General features: G+C 39.5%; 2 protein-coding genes across 6 annotated transcripts in view; both read left to right on the forward strand.

Annotated features, from left to right (window-relative positions):
- Window positions 1-15,557, forward strand: part of LOC141782877 (LIM and senescent cell antigen-like-containing domain protein 1) — a 36,011-nt gene extending 20,454 nt beyond the window's left edge. For all 4 annotated transcript variants that reach the window (XM_074659706.1, XM_074659707.1, XM_074659705.1 and 1 more), the window contains exons 2-10: window positions 3,075-3,234; window positions 6,771-6,837; window positions 6,999-7,119; window positions 7,577-7,726; window positions 8,691-8,841; window positions 10,080-10,172; window positions 10,674-10,722; window positions 10,978-11,053; window positions 13,558-15,557. In XM_074659706.1, the coding sequence (XP_074515807.1) occupies window positions 3,075-3,234; window positions 6,771-6,837; window positions 6,999-7,119; window positions 7,577-7,726; window positions 8,691-8,841; window positions 10,080-10,172; window positions 10,674-10,722; window positions 10,978-11,053; window positions 13,558-13,672 (982 nt within the window). In that variant the 3' untranslated portion in view covers window positions 13,673-15,557. The remainder of the gene's footprint in view (window positions 1-3,074; window positions 3,235-6,770; window positions 6,838-6,998; window positions 7,120-7,576; window positions 7,727-8,690; window positions 8,842-10,079; window positions 10,173-10,673; window positions 10,723-10,977; window positions 11,054-13,557) is intronic.
- An 880-nt stretch (window positions 15,558-16,437) lies between these two features.
- ranbp2 (RAN binding protein 2) overlaps window positions 16,438-25,766 on the forward strand; it is a 28,709-nt gene continuing 19,380 nt past the window's right edge. For both annotated transcript variants that reach the window (XM_074659702.1, XM_074659703.1), the window contains exons 1-12: window positions 16,438-16,647; window positions 18,312-18,379; window positions 18,474-18,585; window positions 20,972-21,124; window positions 21,226-21,456; window positions 21,589-21,731; window positions 21,850-22,045; window positions 23,076-23,216; window positions 23,539-23,698; window positions 24,184-24,365; window positions 24,999-25,195; window positions 25,616-25,739. In XM_074659702.1, coding sequence (XP_074515803.1) covers window positions 16,576-16,647; window positions 18,312-18,379; window positions 18,474-18,585; window positions 20,972-21,124; window positions 21,226-21,456; window positions 21,589-21,731; window positions 21,850-22,045; window positions 23,076-23,216; window positions 23,539-23,698; window positions 24,184-24,365; window positions 24,999-25,195; window positions 25,616-25,739 — 1,779 coding nt within the window. In that variant the 5' untranslated portion in view covers window positions 16,438-16,575. The remainder of the gene's footprint in view (window positions 16,648-18,311; window positions 18,380-18,473; window positions 18,586-20,971; window positions 21,125-21,225; window positions 21,457-21,588; window positions 21,732-21,849; window positions 22,046-23,075; window positions 23,217-23,538; window positions 23,699-24,183; window positions 24,366-24,998; window positions 25,196-25,615; window positions 25,740-25,766) is intronic.

Raw genomic sequence — 25,766 nt, forward strand, 5'->3', positions numbered from 1 at the left:
CGCGTTCACAATCGCCCAAATGAACCCCACCAAAGGTTGAACCGCACCAGAGTTCGATTAAAACAGACTTAATGTTGGCTTGTGAAAGTGCCCTTAGTCAGCTTACAAATTAAAGTACCGTTACTAACGTCAGTAAAGTTAGCACACTGTTTGGGGAGCCTGGATGGTGCAGGGGGACAAAATACTTTGCCACCACTGTTGGATCCAGGGTCAGTGCTCTGCAGTATTTTGGCTTGACGACATGGAACACAGTTGGCAGTTGGTGGGAAGCTGGTGAGGGATCACATCTGTCTTGAAACGCTAATGACTCCCTCAGCATAACTGGTCTGTCTAAACCATTTTCTGCTGTATAAATCTGCTCAAAGTTACATCCATAAGGATTCTGAGAATTGGCCATTGTATTGAGTTTAATGAAGAAAACCTATGTTATTACAACTGCTCATAGGCTTGTCTCTCACTCACACAGGGTGCTTGAGGCAGATAGGAGGGTGGGAAATGCCTAAGGGATGTGTCACTTCCTCTCAAAAATCCTTTGGATTGGGCAGGGCTGTCTGCGTGTGTGATACCAGGCCAGGCAGGGTATATAGAACAGTATGTATTTGATAAGTTTGTGAGGAGTGGACCCAGATGGAAGCTGTAGCAGTTTAAAGTAAAGCCCAAAAAAAATAAGAAGTGATGACGAGCAGTGTGTCAGGGAGTTTTTGGAATTCTTGTTAATTCCCAAATTGATCTGACTAAGTTAATATGAACAGATGGCATCACTCCATAAAAATCCTGTGTGTGTGTGTGTGTTTCGTGTGTGTGTTTCGTGTGTGTGTGTTGCCTGGATACACTTTGGTATTCTGACCTTTCAAACAAAGCGGAGAGGCCAGGATGGTCCCACCATTTTCTCTTCCTTTTTCTCTTTTAACACCTCTGTCTGTAACATGTCCCCATTTACTTCCAGTCAGATTCAAGTGTTATTGTGTGCCTGAGCATTAGTGCTTTTGCTGTTGATTATTTAGTATGTTGCAGTCTTGTACATTGGCTGCTTCTGCTTGGTTCTGAACAGTTTGCTGGAATTGTTTTCATCCCTATTATGATAGGATCACCATGGATTTAGTCCAAGGTTCAGCCTAAGCATAAATCTGTAATAGAAGTAGGGTTGGGCGGTATGACAATACATATGAGATGATAGAGAATTATTCAATTGTAACTCAATTCAATAGTAAGCCAGCTGTGAGCAGTGTTTAAGTGATAGCGTGACTTGCCATCTCTCAAATTATATTACACTCAAATTCAGAAACTGCAGGGCACAGTTTTCAACATGGATTTATTCGGTTTGTATGATCGTATAGGTTTCCAGATCAGAAGATAACCATGTTTCCAGTTTAAAAATCAGAAGCAAACACGAGCAGTGAGTGGTGTGTAAATCAGGAGCATGAAAAATGTCAATAATTATTACATGTCAAGTTTTTTCTATTACTAACCTCTAACATAAGTGAATTAGGTCTGCAACTAACGATTATTTTCATTGTCGATTAATCCGTTGATTATTTTCTCAATTAATCGATTAGTTGTTAGGTCCATAAAATGTCAGAAAATGGTGAAAAATTTGATCAGTGTTTCCCAAAGCCCAAGATGTTATCCTCAAATGTCTTGTTTTGTCCACAACTCAAAGATATTCAGTTTACTGTCATAGGAGTAAAGAAACCATAAAATATTCACATTTAAGAAGCTGAAATCAGAGAATTTGGGCCTTTTTTTAAATTACTCAAACTGATTAATCAAATTTCAAAATAGTTGGTTCTTAATTTAATAGTTGACACCTATTGATTAAATTGCAGCTCTAAAATGAGCTGCTTTTTTTTTTTTACATCTGTGTGACTTACTAACAAATGTGATGTTGAGCAGAAAAAAGGGGCATAAATCAAAACCTTTTTATGAAGCACTGTGGCAGGTTTTGAGGTGTGACCACATTTGTGCTGCCGGTTCTGGCACCAGTCGACTCCAATGTAAAAGATACTTAACCCGGGGCGCCTGCCCTGTTGATATATTACATGTCATGTTTTGCAAAGAGGCCGTAATAAAACAATTGATTGTTTAATGAAAGGGCAGGATTGGCTTCATATGTCACGCGAGGTTTGTTCTTAAAACAGTCATCGGACCATGTCAGATCTATGATATCTGTGCATGGCATGCATGGCATGCAGTGCAGATGTATAAACTGTAATTCCAGCTTGACTCTCAAAAGACAACATGTAGGTTTCCCACCTCGGATGATCCCCACACCCTGACAAGCAGAGCCAAAATAAACCTAGAACCAAGATATTGTGTCAGTGCATTTGAATGGCCTGATAACGATAACATCTTACATCACATTTTCCCTTCTCTTCTCTCCTTGTGTCGAGTACATCTTCCAGATGTTCATGACAGGAGAAATGTGATAGATATTAAATTATTAGTGTTGTTAGGTGTGTCCTGACATGACCCTAGCAGGCTAATGCCTTGGATTTCATCAATAATCCTAAATTAACATGACTTACAGAAACAAATGACCAATGCACAAAGAACTTCAAAACAGATACACTGTGTTTTTAATTAAGTTGAATATATCAAGATGTATAACGTACACGTAAGATAAACAAGCACAGTATATTAAAGAACCACAATATAGCAGAATACCTTCTTATTAACAAACATTAAAATCAGAAAATAATCAGACTGATATAATGATGTAAGTTTCTGTTTGAGACATTTCAGGTTAAACTGAGGTTTTCCAAGTTGAAAAAAGGCTTAAGGTTAAGAACCGTTAACCAAGCTAGCAGAAAATAATATTAGTGTTAGATATACTGTAATACAAATACAGTGAATATTAATATATCAGCAGTCAAATATAATTCTTCTGGCAAACCTGCTTACAGTAAATGTCATTATGTGCTCTGTTGTATTCATTGCAGTAGGATTCATTTAGTTCTGTATATATTGCATTCCCTGCTTCTACTTATTATATAAACTTGTTTTAATGCCTGTGAGTGTTTTGACTATGGAAGTGTGCTCTTATCCTAATTTTGATTTTTTTTTTTTCCTCTCAGCAACATGGCCAATGCTTTGGCCAATGCCATGTGTGAGCGCTGCAAGAGTGGTTTTGCCCCGGCTGAGAAGATAGTGAACAGCAACGGGGAACTTTATCACGAGCAGTGCTTTGTGTGCGCCCAGTGCTTCCAACAGTTCCCAGAGGGGCTCTTCTATGAGGTAACACTTTGTCCTTACCAGTGTCTCTTCAGTGTGACATTCATCATCTATTAAAAGATGCAGGATGCAGTAACTGACAGGTTTAAATACACCTAGAGGGCAATGGATTCCAATAAACATGGGCATTGCAAATTTGTTAGACATATTTAGCCAATATGGATCAATAAAAAGTTGATTGAGATTGATCTATAGACTGTATGTATAGATGGACGACGCATCTCCACTTCGTCCCACTGTACAAAAGTGAAGCCAAAATATCCCGGATACGGGAGCTGCTATTTTGAGAATTTGACATCATTTGGAGCTAGAGTCTGCTGAGTAGTGATTGGGGGGGCTGGAGCCGCAGTATCGAGGTAAAACATAACTAATTAAAACCAAACTTATCAGAAAAATGAACACTTGAACATACATCAGCGTGATAAGAACTACCTAAAATGACAGAAACCGTCTTTGGGAAAAATGTATTTGACGTGTACTTTGACTTTTTACTTTGTTCCGTGTGCCATCCACTAACATGGAGGGGGCAGGCTTTATGACCTATACTGCAGCCAGCCACCAGGGGGCGATCGAGATGTTTTGGCTTCACTTTTAGGTAGCTGTCATGTCGTCCATCTTTATGTACAGTCTATGGCCCGAACACAGAAGTTTTGTCTGATTGTAACCATGGTCACACTTGCCGTTTCAGCTTAAAATACATTTCAAGTGATGAGTCAATGAACTGGCTTTCTCTTTCCAGACAGTTAAATCACTGTTAAGTGCGAGGCTGTTGTTGGTGCACATTCCTTAGACAAAGAATCTAAACACATGGGCCTGTTGAGGTAAATAAAGACGGGTGAGCACAACCTTAATGCAGCAGTGAGTTATTAGAAGCTCATTCCAGTAAGCTGTTTGCTTACCAGCCTTGACACAAGGCCAGATGTTTCTCCGGCAGGCCCCAGAGACCCTGATGCTCCTCTGTTCAGTCAGTGTATCAAAGAGAAGGTGTCTTTAATGCACCGATCAATATGAACACCAAAGCCTAAGGCATAACCTCTGCTCCCCTGTAAATAATTCTGCCTGTTGCCATAAATAAACAACAGTCAGCTGAATATTCCCCCTCCCTCTGTGATGAGCAGTAGTAGCCGGCTAATGTATGAGGGAAGGTTTAAAGTAGAATCACAGTTTTTGACTTTGTAGATTTAAAGTGGAAATAAAATAAAATCCACATTAAGAATTATTTATAATTATTTGAACTATGTAGAAATTCTAAAAAGTATTGTTTTTTAATTCCTCAATACATGTATTGTATTAATCAAGACTTTTATACAGCACATTTGAAGCTATATATGGTGCACTGATGGCTGTTTGGAATACCACAGTGTTTATCCAGTACTGTATATAGCCATGAGTAGTATCACATGCAGACGTGTGACTTGGGACATGTGATGTAGATATTTAAGCCCACATCTGCATTTTATGCCGCACATTCACACAAACAGATCAACCAAAAATACACACAAAATAATGCAAATTAATGCCATACAGGTCATCCACCTTTCAAGTTTTTACTCTTCTGATAGATTTGAGCTTGCTACTACAAAATACTGTCTATGCGGAGTAGTCAAGAAGCAGCTCTCTAGAAACCATTCAAACATTTCCCTTTTTTTCAAATTCTCCTCAACACAGCCTGGAGGGCTCATAAAAAATCGTTCCTGATCTTTACTCTTCTGCTATCTGCCTTCACTTCATTTCTCCTCCTCTTCAAGTACACCAGCTGTGGAATATTTTACAGCTGCCGTCATTAGACTGTCATGTCCAGCCTGTTCCCCGACTGTTTTCTGTACTAATGTGATTCATCAAATAGGGTTAGGGTTAACAGCTTTAACCTCCACAAAATAATAGAACTCCAACATAGACTCCTCACTGTGTCACAGATGGCAGTTCTGCATTGAGATTTAATTTTTAGGGCTGTCAATCAATTCAAATATTTAATCGTGATTAATCACATGATTGTACATAATTAATCGTCCATAGCAAATTAATCACACATTTCTTATCTGTTCAAAATGTACCTTAAAGGGAGATTTATCAAGTATTTAATACTCTTATCAACATGGCAGTGGGCAAATATGCTTGCTTTATGCAAATGTATGTATATATTAATTATTGAAAATCAATTAATAACGCAAAACAATGACAAATATTGTCCCCTTTGAAAATGGCCATGAGAGTAATTTAGAGCAAGTTTGGAGCATTATTTAGCCTCCCTCTCGACAAGCTAGTTTGACATGGTACCGATGGATTCTTTAGTTTTTTTAGTTTCATATGATGCCAGTATCTTCACTCTAGCAAATTTGCGTTCCTGCCCTACTTTTGATAGATTTGAGCTTGCTATTCAAAAATGCTCTATAAGCAGCTCAGATCCAGCCTGTTCCTCGGCCGCTTTCTGTACAAATTTGATTAATCAAATATAACAGCTTTAGCCTCCACTTTAACTCACAAAATAATAGAAGACTTCTCACTGTGCGACAGATGGCATTTCTGCATTGAGATTTCGTTTTTCATGAGAAAACGTCATGCATTGATTCATATTTTAGCTGGGTAACAAAGACATATTGATGCTGTCATTTCTGATCAACATAACAGTGTTCTATTGGTAAGAATGCTACAGTAAAATACATCGCACAAAAGGTTTATCTCCGTTCTCTATGGCATGATATCAGACTTGAAGCGTGCCCCCATGGACAAGCTCAGAGCAGCATGGGATGAGGACTTAGGCCTCTCTCTATCACCGGACACGTGGAATTCCATACTGAAGCAGGTTAATTCATCCTCTCTATGTGCTCGTCACTGCTTACTTCAGTTTAAAGTGGTGCATAGGGCTCATATCTCAAAAGCCAAACTGTCTCGCATGTATCCTGAGATTAGTCCCAACTGTGACAAGTGCAAAAGCACTGAAGCCTCCCTTATTCATATGTACTGGTCACGCCCTAGTCTTACAAACTATTGGACGGAGATCTTTCAAACTTTATCTCAGGTGTTAAACGTCAAATTAGAACCAAACCCTCTAGTTGCTCTGTTCGGGGTCACCGGAAGTGAGACGCAATTAACTGCAGAAAAAACGACGCACCTTATCCTTTGTTTCCCTTCTGGCTCGGCGAGCAATCCTGCTCAGGTGGAAGGGCGCCGCCCTTCCCACTCACACACAATGGTTGGCGGACATCATGTCTTGCTTAAAGCTTGAAAAAATCAGATACTCGCTTCAGTATTCACATGGGAAATTCCTGAAGCTGCTAATAATGTATACTCGTACCTGTCATTCTCTTTTGGTTACCGAATAGCGCTGTACTTTTGCTATATACTGCAAAAACAACCCAATAAAAAGATCTTGATTTAAAAAAGAACGCTACAGTAGAATGTATTTGTGTATATAGGGGTTTGGAAAGATGTTTTCTTTTAGGATTATATTTTTTTATATATGTTGTTGCTATTAAATTGTGTTAATGCACAGTTGTGTGCTTTAATTAACTGTGAACAAATTGTTTATCTGTTGACAGTTTGAAGGCAGGAAATACTGTGAACATGACTTCCAGATGCTGTTCGCTCCCTGCTGCCACCAGTGTGGTGAGTACAGGGACTGCACTAACAGAGGATCAACACCATCCATCCACTTTGTTTACCTGACCCCTACCTGTTCAGGGTCAAATGGAGATGATGCTATGAGTTTATACCCTTTAAACAATATCCATGAACAAGTTCTCCATAATCTTCTGTTCTTCTCTAAGGTGAGTTCATCATTGGCCGCGTGATCAAGGCTATGAACAACAGTTGGCATCCAGACTGTTTCTGCTGTGATATCTGCCAGACTGTGCTCGCTGATGTTGGATTTGTTAAGAACGCTGGAAGGTCAGTTCCTCTACAATCAGTTGTCATTATTCCACTGGTGATAGTTGTTTAATCACATCAATTTATATCTACTGCAAGGATGATGTTTTCTATGATGCTGTATTATCTGGTGCTGATGTTTCTACAACTTCTATACACCTATTGTAACGTGGTTGGTGTAGTTGGAGAGAGCTAGCAGCATGGGTCTAGTTAGCTCTGGTGTTTTTGGAAATGTTTGGATCACACAAGTGGGAAACAATCCAACGCAGCCTCCACTGGAATCTAATTCTACAAATAGTATAATACTAATAATTATAGTGAAACCTAATCTTTATCTGCAACTCTGCAGAAATACCGGGTTTAAACAGAATGAATCTAAGAAGATCAGTAAAGTGTCTAATCATGTAAACTATCTCTCCATCAGTCTTTTTTTTTTGTAATTTTCTCCTCTCACCTGTTCCTCTCTCTCTCCCATCAGGCACCTGTGTCGTCCGTGTCACAACCGAGAGAAAGCTCGGGGACTCGGCAAGTACATCTGTCAGAAGTGTCACGCCATCATTGAGGAGCAGCCTCTCCTGTTCAAGAACGACCCGTACCACCCTGATCACTTCAACTGCAACAACTGCGGGTAAACACACACACACACACACACACTCACACACACACACACAAACCCGTCCAGCTGTGTCGGTCTCACAAATCATTCAGAGCATGAAGGCAGTGGGAGGACTGGGTGCTTCAGTAGATGGAGGGTGCAAGCTGCGTCAGGTTGTAAATAGTCCTGAAAACACATCAGATTTATAGATAGAGGTCTTTTAATCCCACATCACTCCTGATGCTGCCAGGTTTATGCACACTGTATTGAATATATTGCGATGAGACATAGAAATTGTTGCAACTCTAATTCACTGACAAAATGTTTGTTGTCATCATGAAAACTTCATAGATCCAACAAAATAGATAATAATAAAAGTGCGTAATTGAAGCAGACATGGAACAAATACTCATCACATGCAGCACTTTCAATCTGCTACAACATGATGGACCAAAGACTGCACTCTGCTGGACAAACAGTGTAATTGCAATTGTAGGTGTGTGTCATGCTGTGATCTGTCCACGTGTCTCATGAAATCTTATGTGAAAAAGTATTTTATTGCATTATAACCAGACCCACCAGATTTGGTGTTATTACGTGTTTTCTTCTTTCCTACGTCGTTTGCATCGACAACCATCAGTGTTCATTTTGGCTGCTAGTTTAGATTTAGTCTTACTCTTAGTCTTGAATCACATTTTTATCCTTCATAGTTTTAGTCTAGTTTTAGTCAACGAGAAGGTGGAAGGTGATGAAAATAAAGAGAGTTTTTAAACTACATTTTAGTCTCTTTTTATTTCGTCAACGATATTGTCTTAGTCATAGAAAGAAAGGTTGTTGACGAACATATACGTTATAGTTTTCTTTAACGAAATTAACATTGATAACCGTAGAATGCGTTTAAGAGTGTTACTGTTGAATGTGTTTATATGCTTGTTTACACTGTGTTACCTGTGTGAAAGCAGAGCTGATCTAGTGTTGTTGACCTCTTTCTCTGCAGTAAGGAGCTGACGGCCGATGCCAGGGAGCTGAAGGGGGAGCTTTACTGTCTGCCCTGCCACGACAAGATGGGGGTCCCCATCTGCGGAGCCTGTAGGAGACCCATCGAGGGCCGTGTGGTCAATGCCATGGGCAAGCAGTGGCATGTGGAGGTACGAGGTTAAACTTTTGAAAACAACCTAAGTTACCTGAAGCTTAGGAGACACTATTTATTTCATTAAATTCCTCATTTGTTTGGTATAGTCTGTCAGATTGGTTCCAGATGTATTTACATGTTAAATGATATAATGTCTATAAGTGATCATTACTCTGTTTTCTATATACAGTATACAGAACTGAACAGAAGTCTCTGAGGTTCCCAATATTTACAATAATTCTTTTATGGGTTTCCTCCTAAAATGCAATTTACTTGTACATATTTGAGAAACTGAAAGTAGCTTTTCATTCATTCCTGTTTTCTCTTGTTCATTTTCATTCATTTCATTCTGATGAGTTCATTTTAATATGTGCCGTATGTGTGATTCATACTTTTCCCAGGTTTATCTCCACAGTTACGTTCAGTGCGCTCCATCTCCGAGCTGTAAACATCATTCCTCTATTATACTGTCTGTCTCTTTGTTATATTCTCTCTGGCGTCATTACACCACTTTTCATCATATTTTCTTCTGTCTATTCATATTTTATGGCCATTCCCCTGTCTTCCCTCCTCCACATGTAGCATCATGTGTGCGCTGTGTGTGAGCGCCCGTTTCAGGGCCACCCGTTTTTTGAGCGAGGTGGTCGTGCCTATTGTGAGAGACACTTTGACATGGTGAGGGGATTCAGGATTGATTGAGGAATGGCCTGATGTTGGTTGCTGCCCCGTGTCTCACTTCTCCCAGCCTGGCTAGAATCGCCCAGCCTCCATACGAGGGTTACACTAATATACAAGTTCAACAACTGCCGTCTGTCTGTCTGTCTGTCCAATACTTTGGTCCAGAGCAGGATCTACAGGCCAGATTAACATGGCTTTTAAACATCCATATTGGTGTAGCCCCACTCTGTCATACTCATCCAAAGTGTCCTCATTCAGTTGTTTGTGAGGACATTATCAGAAATAGTTTAATTTCTGTCATACCCTACCAATTATTCCTCACATGTCTGTTTGGAGGATTAGCACGCCCTCTAGAGCTCTCTATTCTATCCTCCTTCTCTACTGTCTGTATCCTGCTTGGACGCAGTAACAGGACGTCTGGACTCAAGTGATCTGGTTGTGGTCTGACCTGATAATGATGTCTAATTAAACCAGACCGTGCTGCTGCCCGTAACACGGTCTGAATGTGATAATGTACTGACTGACGGCTGTTCTAACCATGTGTGCTTGGCCGATGGCCATGGGTTTTGTTTGCAGCATTTTGTGTGCGCTAAGTGTGAGAAACCCTTCCTGGGACACCGTCACTACGAACGCAAGGGCCTGGCCTACTGTGAAACTCACTATAACCAGGTAACACTCAACGGTATCGGGGATATCTATGTTGAACACAACATGCTGTGCTATGTTTTGCCTGCCATGAAATCTCCATGTATTTATTTATAAGTGAGTAAAATAAGCTCAGTATGAAGTGATGATGGAATGATTGATGTTGGTGTGGGGTGGGTGGCTGGGTGGGAGACCACCCGGTCATGTGGGAAAGTACGACAAATCCACTTGCTTGACTTAAAAATCTAAAGAAATCACCTTGAACAACTCTCAGTCTGAACTTTGCTATCTCCCATTTAGTTAATGTAACAACTCCACCTAGTGTTAGAGGGGTTTTTTCCAACACAATACAGCACAAATGCCTCTGTAGCCTGTGTTTGTTTGCATGGGGTTTATTTTTCAACAGCATGTTAGATGAGCCATGATAAAGACTGTCAGTGCTGCATTGTGTTGCATCATTTCATAACTCATAAGACGCGTCACCGTGTTGCTCACTCTGTGTTTCTCTCCCTTCGTCACACTCAGCTGTTTGGAGATGTTTGCTACCACTGCAACCGTGTTATTGAAGGAGATGGTGAGAAAACTTGTTTTATGGGTTGAGTGCTGCTCTATTAACATCAGTGTTCGTTAGAGCACCTTTTACCTTGTACTTATCTTTTATATTAAATTGGCTGTATTTTGATCTGTACATTGTGTGCATATTTCTTGTCTGGTAGATTTCCCTTGAAAATAAGATTGTCAATTTCAGACTAACTCCATGTAACTTTAGTGATATATTGGTAATGTGGAATGGTGCCTCATGTAACAGTGTTTCTTCTGTTTTTGTCAGTGGTGTCTGCCCTCAACAAGGCCTGGTGTGTCAACTGTTTTGCCTGCTCTACCTGCAACACCAAGCTCACCCTCAAGTAAGTCATACACAAGTCAAAGAGTCACACGCTGTAACATTGAGACCATCACTGTGGAGTGGGATCAATCTACACATATTAACCTCGATTATGTCCTCATTTGGTATTAGTTATACATCATTTGAATTAGCCAAGCTCGCTCTTTGTCTGTCATGTTTCTCTTTCACATCTACCCAGCATCTTGGACTATTAGCTGCTGTTAACTGTCTGTTTTTCAATCCTGTTCATTCCTGATTTTTTTCACCTTTCTCTTATAATCCTGTGTGTCACTGTGGACTTGTTTCTCCACCTCTCCTCCCTTTCATCATCCCTCTTCTTTGTGCTTCTCTTGCTCCACTTTTCCTTCCCCTGCCCTTTCCAACTTTCTTCTCTCCTCCTCCTACCTTTTCTTTCCTTCTCTTCCCCCTCTTTCCCACCCCTCGCCATCTCTCCCTCCTCCCTGCTCCATCAGGGATAAGTTTGTGGAGGTGGATCTGAAGCCTGTGTGTAAGCACTGCTACGAACGACTGCCGGACGACATGAAACGCCGGCTGGCCAAGCGCGAACGCGACTCAAAAGACAAGAAGAAGAAATTAATACCCATGTGTCTGTGATCCGCCCTTTCTCCTTTTTCCTCACTTCCACTGTTCTTCCTTTGGTCAGTTTCCATCTTTCTTTACGTTTCTATTCTTTTGCTTTTTCATTCTCATCATATTTTAAACATGCACCATGCCACTTTTATTACTCATAGTTCATCTGGCTTTCAAGCCAAATGATGAAATCAGACATTTAGTAGGTGAACATGCCATGAACATGACATATTTGAGTGACTTAACACTGGAAATGTGTCGCTACACGACCACCTCCCAGCCAGAAACACTAGTCAGGATTAACGCTGGTAACCTACGCGATGCAAACAGGCAAATCAGATCAGTCACATGGTGAAGGGAATGCGTTGTTTCCTGGGTCTCCCGGTCTGTCTGGGAATAAAGGGTAAAGCCTTAATTACTTCCGGCAGCTTTCTGGCCCCAGCTGTGAAAGCGCTGAGGTCCCACCGGGTGTAACACGTGCCCTGGTCCTGCCAGCGATTATCTGCTTTGGGAGCAAATGTCGTCCAGGACAGCTGGGGGGGGGGGGGGAAGGTTTAGAGAGCTTGCCAGTGTTAGTGGAATTAAAGGCAGTTAATACAGAAAACAGCCAAAAAGCACTCGTAGAGCACTTTGTACCACTGCCAAGGCTTCACAATTCTCAAAATGTGTTATTTCAATCATAAAACATGTTTAGAGATATTGAATCTGCATGTAGATCTACATCAGTACATATAGATATAGATATAGACAGTCCTGGGATTCATAGGTGTTTTCATTCAAGGAAGTGTAGTTCATGAAAAACTATTAAGAATGTCCAATATTTAGAACCACAGGTTGGTCGCTTTTTTAATTAGGGTTGCCACATAAATTTGCAGAATTTCTTCCATAGTCTTTTATTTAGCATTTATATCTGCAGTACACCTTTGAGCCACACGAGGGAGCCTGAATGTTTGTATTGTTCTGATTATTGTAGCCTACATTGAATCTAAAATGAAAGGCTATCGTACGTTCTGCTTGTTTTACTGATGAGAGGGAAAACAACACAGCCTGTTAACTCCACCTAAATGCATTTATTTGGTCTCATTTATATAATAGTAATAATAATAAAGTGAAATTTAACATGTACATGTTTTCAATAACACATTCATGAAACTAAATCGTGATTTGTCAAACGTATATCTCTTCGACATGGCTGGTTAACCTTTTCAAGAAAATGTGAAGTGGGTCCCCAGAAAAACAAGTTTGGGTAACACTGATATAAAAACATCTAATCTAAAAAAGGCCATTTCTCAGGAACTACGTGTTATTTAGAAAGATTTTCCAACACCCTGTATACAAAGAAGGCATGGACAGAGTTCAGTATGACTAATTGTGTCTTCAAATGAAACTCGTAAGCTCGTGTTTACAACCTGGGAAGTCGTGTACACAATATGCTTGGTACTCAAGTGGTTAAGTCGTGAGAACAACGTTGCTAAGCAACGGAAATATTAATGTTACTGACGGTGTCTAGAAGCCACAGAGGCTAACAATTTAGAAAGTGGGTAACATAATGCAGGAAATGCAAAGGCAAAATGTCAGAGGCAAAAGAAGAGGCAGTTGGGAATATCAACATTTTATAAAATGATAAAAAAATAATAAATATCTGAAAGTGCCCATCCACAATATTCACTTTTGACTGCAGAGTTTTGTTGTGTTTGTTTTTTCTCATAATACATGCACGTCAACATTTCAGTTTATATGCTGTTGCATAAGTTTTGTGTAAGGATATGAAATGTGTGATTATCGGTGCTCTACAGTGTTTATACAAACCAGCAAGTTACTAAACCATGTTTCATGCTTGTAGACATATCATTGACACAGATATGTACATACTGGGAGTGACGACAACATCTAACATCCAAACTGTAACAGCGGCTGTAACTCTCTCTTCCACAGGAACAAGTTTGTGGAGTTTGACATGAAGCCGGTGTGCAAGAAGTGCTACGAGAAGTTCCCTCTGGAGCTGAAGAAGAGGCTGAAGAAGCTGTCGGAAACCGTCGCCCGGAAGTAAACAACACACAGCTGAGCAGCTGAGGGAGAAACAGATGAGACCCCGAGTAGTCACATTTCCAGAATTGACAATCGTATAAGATAGCATTTGTGTGTTTTATATAATTGGTATGTTACATTTAGGTTCAGCTTTTTCAGTTACAGAGGATCATTTCATGAGCCTGAAACTGACACAACAGGCAGATTGTTGGTCAGTCAGTAGGTTTAAAACTAACCTGTTCAGTGCCTTTTTCCTCAAACACTCAACTGTATACTTCTCACATGCTTGCCTTATTTTACTATATGCATTAAACTTAAACACAGATGATGATGGTCCTGTATTTCAAAACGATATATGAGCTGTAAGAGAAACATGAGAATGATAAAATGCGTGTTGACAGGCCGTTCATCTGCTCACCAACTTGTCTCATGATGCCAAGCCACATGTCCTCTGTTTGACTTACTGATACTCTCGTATAATAACAGAGTAAACCCAAAGAAAGATGAGCTAAATGCAGCTTGAATGTGTATATAGTATCTCTAATATTTCCTATTTTCCACCAACATGTATTATTTTTGTGGGTTATTAATGTGTATTTTCTTTAATATTATGCAAAACATTTGTTTGTGTTTAGCTTTATAAAGTTAGAATTTCTTTTTGCATCTACAGTGTACTGTCGCCTCCTTAATGCTACAGTGATGGACTCAACCGTCACTTGCAGTATTTAGGATTGCCTTCTTATGTGCTATGCATTTTAGGGCTGCAACTAACGATTATTTTCATTGTCGATTAATCCGTCGATTATTTTCTCAATTAATGGATTCATTGTTTGGTCTATAAAATGTGAAAAATGTCAATCAGTGTTTCCCAAAGACCAAAATGACATCCTCGAATGTCTTGTTTTGTCCTCAACTCAAAGATATTCAGTTTACTGTCATAGAGGAGTAAAGAAACCAGAAAATATTCACATTTAAGAAGCTGGAATCAGAGAATCTAGACTTTCCTTTCTTATAAAAATGACTCAAACCGATTAATCGATTATCAAAATAGTTAATAGTTTTCAACTAATCTAATATAATCCAATACAACAGCCAAAATAAATCCCAAATTTATACTGTTCAGTTTTTGTTTTATCTACTCTAATTTACAGTGAATACATGATGGCGACTGGATATTAAAAACATCATTCAAAGTCCAATTCAACACAATACCGGCAGCTTTAAAATTACCATCACACGCTGTCAACAACTACTGAACAGTAACAGTAATAAGCTTCACAGTAACAGGATTTATTGCACGGCAACTGGTAACTCTGTGCGTCTTGCAGCATGATGGCTTGCGGCATGTGCAGAGACCGGATGTGGGAGTAATGTTAGATGTTGGAGACCATGTGTCTCTGCCGTTTGTAATCCAGAGAAAGTGATCCTCTTAGAGAGGTGTACCGACTTCCTCTGGGCTCAGACCCTCTTAGGAAAGAAAGCCAACTGTTGCAAATGGTAATGAATAGTTTCACTTGAGCAGTATTTTATCATATTATGCTTTTACATAGTAGTTAAATAGAAAAACACATTCCACTATTTTATGGAAATACAAAGTTACTGAGAATTTCACTACTTGTGCCACAACATTTCTCATATGTCATGTAGAAATAGAACTTCAGCTCTACTAAAAATAGTCCAGCGGATAGTTTTATTTGATATCTTACTACCTGGGCGACGGAGATGACTCTACACAGACAGACACTGCTCTTATACTGTATTTTATCCTCACAATGCTTGTCAAGAGACAGTATTTATTCATGTAAACACACCAAAGTGCATGTTCTAGACTTGAATGGAAAGCTATTTTTCATTATATGTAAGGTATATCTGTCAACTCATCTGAATAAACGTTGTATGTCAATGCCGCCAGTGTGCATGTAGTGAAGTTTTTGATTCTTTTGGTTAAATACACATAATTAATCACACTTATAGTGAGTATTTTTTGTTATATATATATGGTTTCTACATATTTTTAGCAGCTTTGGCTTGATTGCTCTACACTGAAAGTAACATATTTGGACTTACTTGAGCTATGATATCATTCCTTGGATAAATAACATGCTGAGTAGGTGTTGTGGTGTAACTTTACCCCCACTAATGGTGCATAAAGCACGTATATAGAGGTAATTACGGCTTTTATGACACTTAATACACACTCCCAGTACTTGTAATCTGTCCCTGATGAAGTCAATATGCTTAGTTTAATAAAATAGCTTTGTTTAAAACATTGCATCTTGCAAATATTAATCACACTTATAGTGTATACATACATAACATAATTGGACTTACTTGAGCTATGATATTCCTTGGATAAATAACATTTTGAGTAGGTGTTGTGGGGCAACTTTACTCCCACTTAAGATGCATAAAGCACACACAACACGGATATAGAGGTAAATATACATGGTTTAATTAAATAGCTTTGTTTAAAACATTGCATCTATTACTGGATTTACATTTTTTTAGTCCTAATTTTATTGTCAATAAATATCCATGTAATTCTTGCAAAATATAACAAAATAATGTTTAATTATTATTATTATATAGAATAATTATCAGACTATTTTTATTATACAATAATGCACACCTAATACAAAGAGTATATATGTGGAGTTTAAGATGGTTCACTCCAGTACAGCCCACCTTCTCCTTCAAAATATGTGCGTCATCGTGCGTCACACTGAATCCTCTCTTTTCATTGGTTCAAGCAGACCCATGTGACCCCCTCTGCCATTTGACGGTGTTGAGCCTGCGCAGTATCACCATGGGGAGTTCACGTTAACGGATTGACAGTCGAACCCAGATTAATGTTTTATATTTTGTCAATTCCTCGGTATTCTATGCACTATAATCCGCGTTTTTAGTTAGTTTTTGTGGGAGAACATGCGGCGGAGTAAGGCTGAAGTGGACCGCTACGTTTCGTCGGTGCAGAGTTCATCTCCTTCTCTCAAAGAGGTAAGTTGAGCTACCGTTAGCACACTAACTGCTAACTATCATCATGTCTGACCAGCGTGTGTTCTCTTAACACTCTTAATAATGTGTCAGTCAAACAGGCCGGTTACGAGGAAACAACCGGCGCCGAGTGAGCACTAGTTGTACTTAATGTTGTACTTTAATTAGTTAATTAAGATGAGGTTTAATCGGTTAGCTTTACTGTTTTAACGGTTGTTAACTGTCCGTTGGGCTAGCAGCGCGAGCGTCCAGCTAACTAACCGGCGAGATGTGACGCGTTCTCGTGACGTCACATTAACAACCTCCATACACATGCTGGCGCGCAAAAGCTAGCATGTTAGCTAATGCTAGTTAGCCACCACTCTCACAACTACTTTGACTACTTGTATAAGCTTAATACTGCTTTTACACACTTTGAACAACATTAATTTAACCAGGATGTGACGTTAACACATGTAACTGCTATACTAGTTTAGCTGCACACCAAAAAAAAACCTTCAGAAAACTTTACAATATAGCTCAACTTTCTGATTTGATTATCTGTAAACAGAAAGTTGCTGGACTGGAGCATCGCTAACTTAAAGTTCAGCTCTAAAAGTTTAATTCTGAATCTTTTAAGATCATAACATATCATATATCATAGATATAAAGTTTAGGTTTATTTGACATTGTGGGACATCAAGGGTAATGAATCACACTTAAACTACACGAATGACAAAGTCAAGAAATCACAGTATTTCTTTTGTGGTTCTTGATGTAAAGATAGCAAAGTTGCAGAAGTTCAAGTAACTGATCGATATCATACTACTAACATAATAAATACCTATATTTTTCTGCACTTATCGCTACAATCTTATACTTAAAACACTTGCACCCTATCTGCAACCACCTCTCCTAACCACTGGTGAACTTAAAACTTAAAACTTACTTTACATTACATCCATTATATACCGTATACCATTTTATAGACTGCACATATTACATCTATTTATTGTACACTACATTTTTTTATTGATGTCCATTCACTATGTATATTCTTTATTTCTATTTATTGTTTTATAATCTTTTTGTATACCTGTACCTCTGTATCTGCGCTTTGCTGCTTTGACACCTGAATTTCCCCCCGGGAATTAATAAAGGTTCATCTTATCTTATCTTATCTTATTGTCATCAATAAAATCACATCAAAGTCTAATAACTAAATGATAAAAATGACATTAAATGATGAGAAGCTCATGCTTCAAAGTTTCTTAGTTATATGCAATTATTAGTTGTTTGTTTGTTTTTAAATTGGGTACTTGCTTATTATTGAATATGTGAATATAACTTATTACAGTTCCTAGCACCACATAATCTAAAGTATCAAGTACCTATGTAGATATTAAACCTCAGCAAGCACAAGTCAACAACACTAGCTCTAGTCTGCTGGGCAAGGAAGGGTAGCAGTAAATCACAAGTGGAAATAATCACATAACTATGTTGGCTGATATATGTTGTTCACTTTTACCATATCAGGACATTTATATCCAGGATAAATACTTCCCAATAAGACTAATAATGTTATCTTTGTGTCTGCTGGCTAACCTAACGAGCAAGATAAATATGGTTAAAATTACTCAAATCACTGTTGGGTTACTGATATTCATTTCAATGTTTTCTTTCCACAGAAGCCAATCAAAGGGTTTTTATTCGCTAAATTGTACTTTGAAGCAAAGGAATATGAACTTGCAAAAAGGTAAGCCTCCCCGTTGTTGACTGAATGTGTTATTGCTTCTCAAGACGTCTTCATTATATTGTCAGTAATCTTGCATTTTTCATGCTCTTCCTAGACATGTATCAGAGTATCTCAAAGTCCAGGAGAGGGATCCGAAAGCACACAAATTCCTTGGACAGCTCTTCGAGAGAGAGGGAGACATCAGCAAGGCAGTAGGATGTTACAAGGTAGGAGGAACATGTCACCAGGGGAAAAGTGCAAAGCCTTTCTTCCACAAACCCTGCATTTGATGTTATTAATTGCAGGGTTGGTGGTTCAAATTCTGGCTCCTCCTGTTCACATGTGTAAAGGGTCATTGAGCAAGTTAGATGGCCTGTTATTGTTTGTGTGCGTGGATGGATGAGAGGTGTTGCGGTTAAAAAGTGCTATATGTCATGAACTGGCTCATGTACAGTCCATCTTAGTACTGATCAGATCAGGATGGGGATGCCCAGTACTTAAGGCCAAGACTTAATTACGGTTTCCCTACACTTGAATTTACTACATTTATCATACAGTGTGCAACTGCAATCTGTAAGTAGTCATACACTTTGGATTTAGAACGAGACAAAGTGCCAACAATAAGCTTAAGAGTAATAAATAATTGCCAAAAATTGTCATGAAATGTTAAATTCATTCATAAAGTTACACTAATTCAGATGGGTTTAATTAAACATGGGAATGAGTGCATCTGGTGAGCCACATAGTTAATGAGGCTTCTCGTTAACTACTAGACGGGATTTTGTCAAATGAAAAAATTACACCAGGTGGTTCATAATAGTCAGCTCATACCCCATCCTTTAAGTGCACTCTATATTTAGAATATTTTCTGATGGTGAACTGAGCTGAACTGAAAGTGAAACTTATCTGTAAACTTGTAAACCGGGTCTGGCTGCTTTGCAGACAGCATAGATAAGTTTCAGTTCAGCTCCCTGTCGGAAAGGGCTGTCTGACGGCAAGATAAAGCAGTGAAATTATACTAAATATAGAGTACACTTAAACTGATGTTGTTGTTGTTGTTTTTTTTAGAAGAGCCTTTCTTTTAGGTGGATAAAAAATGTTTTTGTTGCCGGCCCTCGTCCACAGCAGTACATTGCTTTGCACACTTGTCGGTACTCCTGTCTGTTTCTCAGAACTGGGGGTGTCTGCTGTAGGTAATACACTGACTATGGATAAGTTCTGCATACAAGCCCACTTCTAAACATTCAAACTATCCCTTTAACTTCGAGGCAGCCAACCCTACAGTGTGGATAGAAATCTGTAACTGTCATTACACCTCATTTGTTGCGGATGCCGCAGCATCTGACTCTCATAACATCCTTATTCCTAATCTTTCAGTTTCTTTTTTCTTTTTTGAGTCTACAGACTCTCCTATTAGGACTGTGAGTCAGCATAAATGTGGCTCTATCTATCAGGGTAGCCAAAACATTTTTCAGTATTGCTATTACACCCCATAAAAAATGCACATAGCTGAAGAAATTCAATGTCAGCATGTACTAATATGCAGAGATCCATGTGAAAATACATGGTGTCAATTATGTGAAATGTGAAAGTTGCAAGCATAAATTTGGTTTGAGATGCAGTAGGTAATCCAGCAATGTGAGCATTTAATGCCCCTTAATTCCCTCAAACCCACCAGCAGTGACAGTTTTTGATAGTCCCGTCCATACCTGCATTACCATATTATCATAATATAACTGAATGCTATGCTGCATGCATACTTTCAGAAGTGATGCTTAATGTAATGATGATGGTTCCAGTCGATTGGCTAACAAACTCTCAGTCTCAAGTCAGTTTTATTCAGCCCAAATTCACAAATTTGCTTTGGAGGGATTTATAGTCTGCACAATGTAAGCAACCCTCTCGCCTTTGACTCTCAAGTCATCATGTTTACTCAATAACCTCATTCTGTGGTGTAATAAAAATAGCCATCCTACTGGTCTTTATTTGTTTTTGGAACATTATTGCCCTCTGGCTAGATCACATGTTTACAGCAGGGTTATCATAGTAAACTGAAACTAAAATGAAAATAAGCAGTGAAAAATCTTGTTAGTAAACTGAAACTAAATAAAAGCTATATACTTCAAGAAAAACTAAACTGAAACTGAACTATATTGCCTGGTTAAAAAAAAAAAAAATAAAATAAAAATGAATGTAAATTCATGTCAGTTTTAGTTTTTTAGCTATAATATATCACAACTGAAAAAACGGAGATGGCGTGAATTTCTGTCAATTCTCGTGACATTGAATGGCAAAAAACAGTGAGAACAGACTTGACCTTCCAGGTTTAAATAATCGCAATTAGATATTATCTTGTTTATTATTGTGCAGCCGTAGCGTGAAGATTAAACATTATGGCCATTCCACAAAGTTCTCCTACATGTAATTTGTATTTTGAGACAACCTGTCCCTAATATAAACAAAGAAAAACTACTGTAAAACTAAATATATAAAAAATAAAACCAAACTTTTCTGAAAAACTGAAACTAAACTAAAACTAAAATGAAATCGAAAAGTCCAAACTAAAATAAAATAAAAACTAATTGAAAATTCAAAACTATTGTGTGTATGCAGCGGTCAGTGGACCTGAACCCAGCCCAGAGGGACCTGGTGCTGAAGGTGGCAGAGTTACTGGTCAGTAAGCAGGAATGTGACAGCAGAGCAGAGTTTTGGGTGGAGAAAGCTGACAAGCTGCTGCCCGGTAACCCTGCAGTCTTCAACCTGAAGGTGAGCCTACTTTCATCTCCAGCAAGATTCACTGCATCAGTAAACTGTTGAAGTCATCTTATGCCATTCCTGTAACTTATATTCAACTAATGTCTATGCAGGAGCGTTTGTTGAGTCGTCAGGGTCAGCCGGGTTGGAACCGGTTGTTCGACCTCCTCCAGGCCGAGCTGGCGGCGAGGCCGGGTGACTCTCATGTGAACGTGAAGCTGGTTCAGCTGTTCTGTCAGGATGGACGGCTGGATGAAGCCGTGAAACATTGCCTGGCTGCTGAGAAAAGGGGCATGCTGAGCCACAGCCTGGACTGGTACACTGTGGTGGTGCGCACACTGCAGGTCAGCACAGTATATTTGATAAGTGTGCATTTTTTAAAGCTTCTATAGTGCTCTGTTGTATTTTTAATATCTTTAAATCTAACTTGTTTAACTTCAAAATAATATTAAAACAATGGATGGTCTTTGTTGCAGGAGTATCTAGACCAGCCCAGCGTCTCCAGTAATGAGAAGATGTGTCGTCGTCTCCAGAGAGAGCTGCTATTGGCCCACTGCAGCCTGCTGAGAATCACACTGTCTGAGAGCAGCATGCAGCCCAGCCTTGATGCACTCACAGGGTAGGTCATGTTGAGGTCCTATAGACACTTTGTAGCCATCATAATTCACTGCTGCAGAATGAATATAGGGGAAACACTGAAACTGCTGTGTATTAAAACTGTGTTTGTGTGTGTGTAGTTTTGACCAAGCTATGCAGACGCTGAGCAGCATTGCTGGCCACCACACAGACGATCTGTGTGAGGTGTTTGTGGAGATGAGAGGTCACCTCTACCTGCACGCTGCCACGCTGCTGTTGAAGCTGGCTCGGGATCACCAACAGACCTGGAGGGCTATCATTGACCTGGCTGCACTCTGCTACCTGCTGGCATACCAGGTACTGACTCACCAACCAGCCTGTCAGGAATGAGGCTTGCCTGTCACCAGACGTTAACAAAGCTTTTGGTTAATGCTGATTCTCTCAAAGATGTGTGATTATCTTGTAGTTTTATGTAAATTTAACCATATATTTACAAGATGCTGATGTGATACCTTATTTTTTTAAAGACAAGAAATATGAATAAGTCTTCTACAAAAGCAGGTGTTGCAAAAGGAGAAATTTATTTAACAACGGTTAATAAGCACGTGACGACAGCAGTGTTACCGGTTACACTAGATACTTTACAAGAAAAGATGACGCTCAATATGTGTAGAGTGCTTACTTTGGATCTTTAACGTTGGATGGCGGTGTGTCTGGCCTCTCCAGTCGAGCTTTTGCTGCAGGGAAGCAGGTTTCCACCTGGCGCCACTGTGCCATGCACACCGGCTGTTCACGCTCCATCCTCTGCTCCGCTTCATACAAAAAGTTTAGAGATTACCTCATTGAAGTTATGGTTCCCTATTAGCAATGGGTTTAAATCCCAAATATAGCCAAATAGGTGCTTTTCCTTTTCTCTTTGACACCAAATCCTCAACCATCGTCTTGTCTGTCAACTGTCTCTCTCGTCTCATGACAAGTGTGTGAAATCTGACTCCTGCTACTCTGAGCTGAGACTCCGTACGGAGCAGACACTTTCATTTTATAATTGTAGCGTCCATCGTCCGACTATGTATTGATATAATGCTTAGTATTTTACAAATTAGAGTCTTTTTTATTTGATGAACGTGATTGCTGATACGTGGCAGTGGGGCCGGTGGGGTGATGTAATCGGTGTATGCCTTAACACTGTGTAACACCGACTACCGCGGCAAGCATATCACAAACGTACTCAGGATCTATCAATGCTGTGGCCTGAAGATGAATAATAAAAGCTGTCCTTTTAAAACGCTTGACAGCTGGACATGGTATGTTGTCTTTGTTCTTTAATTTTCTTAGTTTCCTTTTACACACTTTATGTTACAGTTTGTTTTGTTTGTCCTTCCACCAGGTCCCCAGACCAAAGGCTAAAGTGACCAAAAGAGATCAGTCGGCCCCACAGCTTCTGGAGCTGCTGGCCAACGACCGACAGAGTCAGGCCGGCCACATGTTGCTAAATCTGAGCACCGATTCCTCTACCTTGATCAGAGAGGTATGTCCATGTGTTCTGTTTCAGTTTAATTAACGGTTATAGCTTTTTTTAAGCTGGAATGATTGGTACATCACTGAAGGGTAATGTAATACATCGATTTGATTAATTTAAGTAAGTTGCATGTGTAAAATATGACTTGTGGAACTGAGATTTTACGCTAGACGACTCTGTCACAACCATGACAAATGCACTATTGCTTTGTCCTTACAGTCTAACACTAACATTACTAATTTCTGCATCTTATCAGACACAGACGGCGCTGATAACCTGATTTCATTTATACGTTTAGAAACAGACATAATTTGATGTTTTCTCTGCGTAGGTGGTGGAGGCGTTTGGGAACCGTAGTGGTCAGGACTCTCTGTTTGAACTCCTGTTTGGAACACAGGCCTCCACTGGATCTTCCTTTATTGCCAATGATGACATTCGTTCCATTAACACCACGGGTCCAGAGCTCTCGCAACTCGCCAAATGGGACGCTGGTAGGAAACCAATAATCTGCCTGAAGATCTCTTCAGTTTTGTTTTGTTTGTTGTTGTTTTTTCAATTCAGTTCCACATTTATTTTTAACAGCTACAGTTAGTCATGCATCTACTTGTTTTTGGTCCCTCTGTATAAATTTCATTGGCAATTAAATGTGTAATTCCACAATGTAAATAAGTTTTAGACATCTAAACTAAACTAAGTGTACATTAAGTTTCAAATTGTCACTTCCTAACCAATTCATTGCCATTTAGGTAAAGCCAATATATATTAGGTTTTTCCAAAAGGTGTTGTGGTCTACAGAATCTAATGACTTAGAAAGATCAACTAAAAGTGCAGTACAGTACTGTTTATTCTGACGAGCTAGCAATATGTGTAAATAACACAGAAGTCATTAGCACCAACAGATTTTTCTGCATACAAGCAGCTGTTTTGACTTTTTATGTGCTCCTACACTGTAATAACTTTGATACCTCTTCTGTAGGCTCCATCCTGCTGCATGCTGGTGACCTGCAACATCTAAGCTGGTTAGGGCTCCAGTGGACCCTCCTGGCCCAAAGACCAGCCCTGCAGGACTGGCTACAGCAGCTCTTTCCTAGACTTACTCTGGAAACCTCCAAACTGGACACCAACGCACCAGAGTCCATCTGCCTGCTCGACCTGGAGGTAGGTGGAACCATGTGGGCAGAAGATGAAGCTGTGCAGGAGAAGTTTACAGATAGTTTTTCACTCTCATCTCCAATATTCAGCACATCCCCAGAGTGTTAAAACATGTATGAAAGAAGATTTAATGATGCATTTAAAGGTGTGAAATAAGAGGAAAATGTATTTATACCGTTAAAATACACAACAATGTAGTTGTAGTTGTAGTAGTATAGTAAGATTTTTTGTCCCTGTTTCACGTATTTAATGCCATAGAGCATAGAATTTTCAAGTAGTTTCAACATACCTGCAGCTATATAGGGATCAAACAATACATTTTTGGTAATGACAACTTCTTTTGTGGAAGGAATCCATGGTATACCTGTATGATTGATGCACTTCTTTTCTTTCTTCCTCAATCTCTCTAAGATGTATTATTATTGCATTTTATTGTATGCTGTTTCGTGTAAACTGTATTGAGACTTTACTTACAAATGTTTATGCATAACTATCTAAACTGTATACATAAATGCAATAGCTCAAATGCCCCAGAAACAAACCCAGTACTTTCTGATAAATTGCACTTTTGCTTCTGCAATTGACCATTTCTACCAAACTGTAAAACTCTCCGTCTCTTGTCTGGTTTTCTCCATCCAGGTGTTTTTATACGGTGTGGTGTTCTGTAGCCACTGTCAGCTCCAGGAGATGGCGAAGATAAGCAGCGGCATGAACCAGCAGCAACAGCAGCTCTTCGAGCCTCGCTGCCTCCCCCTTCCCCTCCTTCGCCTCCTGACCACTGACAGACAGAGGGAGTGGTGGGACGCCATCTACAGCCTCATTCACAAACGAGCAGCGTGAGTAAAACTAGGGTTGTCCGTTGTCATGTTTCTCATAGACCCTAATCAAAGTTATTGGTGGATAATTTTGTCTCAACAGTTTCCCAAAAAGACTCTCCTGTCAGTATGCCAGTAACAGTTTGAAATCTCTGGGGAATCATAGAACGCAAGAATTAACTCTTCTACAGTTTCCAAACTTGTTGACAACAGGATTAAACTAACATTGAACCTATTTGCACCAATATCAATGTTAAGGCACAAACATGATATTTTCACAAGAGCAGTTGGGTGCCTTCAAATCTGCCTGCTTCACTTACTTTTTGTCTTCACTTCATTACAATAAGTGACACAAACAGGCCAAACAAAGCACTTGCTCATTTAGTGTACATATTTTATGTGTCCTAGTATTCAGTGTTTTTGTTGTGTGTCTGCTTGTAGTCCTGGCATGTCAGCCAAACTGCGGATGATTGTGCAGCATGGACTGAGCACTCTGAGGGCCGGAGAGAAACATGGGCTCCAACCAGCGCTGGCCATCAACTGGGCACAGTTTCTCAGCCAAACGGTACTTACATACATACACAGCCACATA

This window comes from Sebastes fasciatus, chromosome 14, assembly GCF_043250625.1.
Source record: "Sebastes fasciatus isolate fSebFas1 chromosome 14, fSebFas1.pri, whole genome shotgun sequence".
NCBI classification, from domain to species: Eukaryota; Metazoa; Chordata; class Actinopteri; order Perciformes; family Sebastidae; genus Sebastes; species Sebastes fasciatus.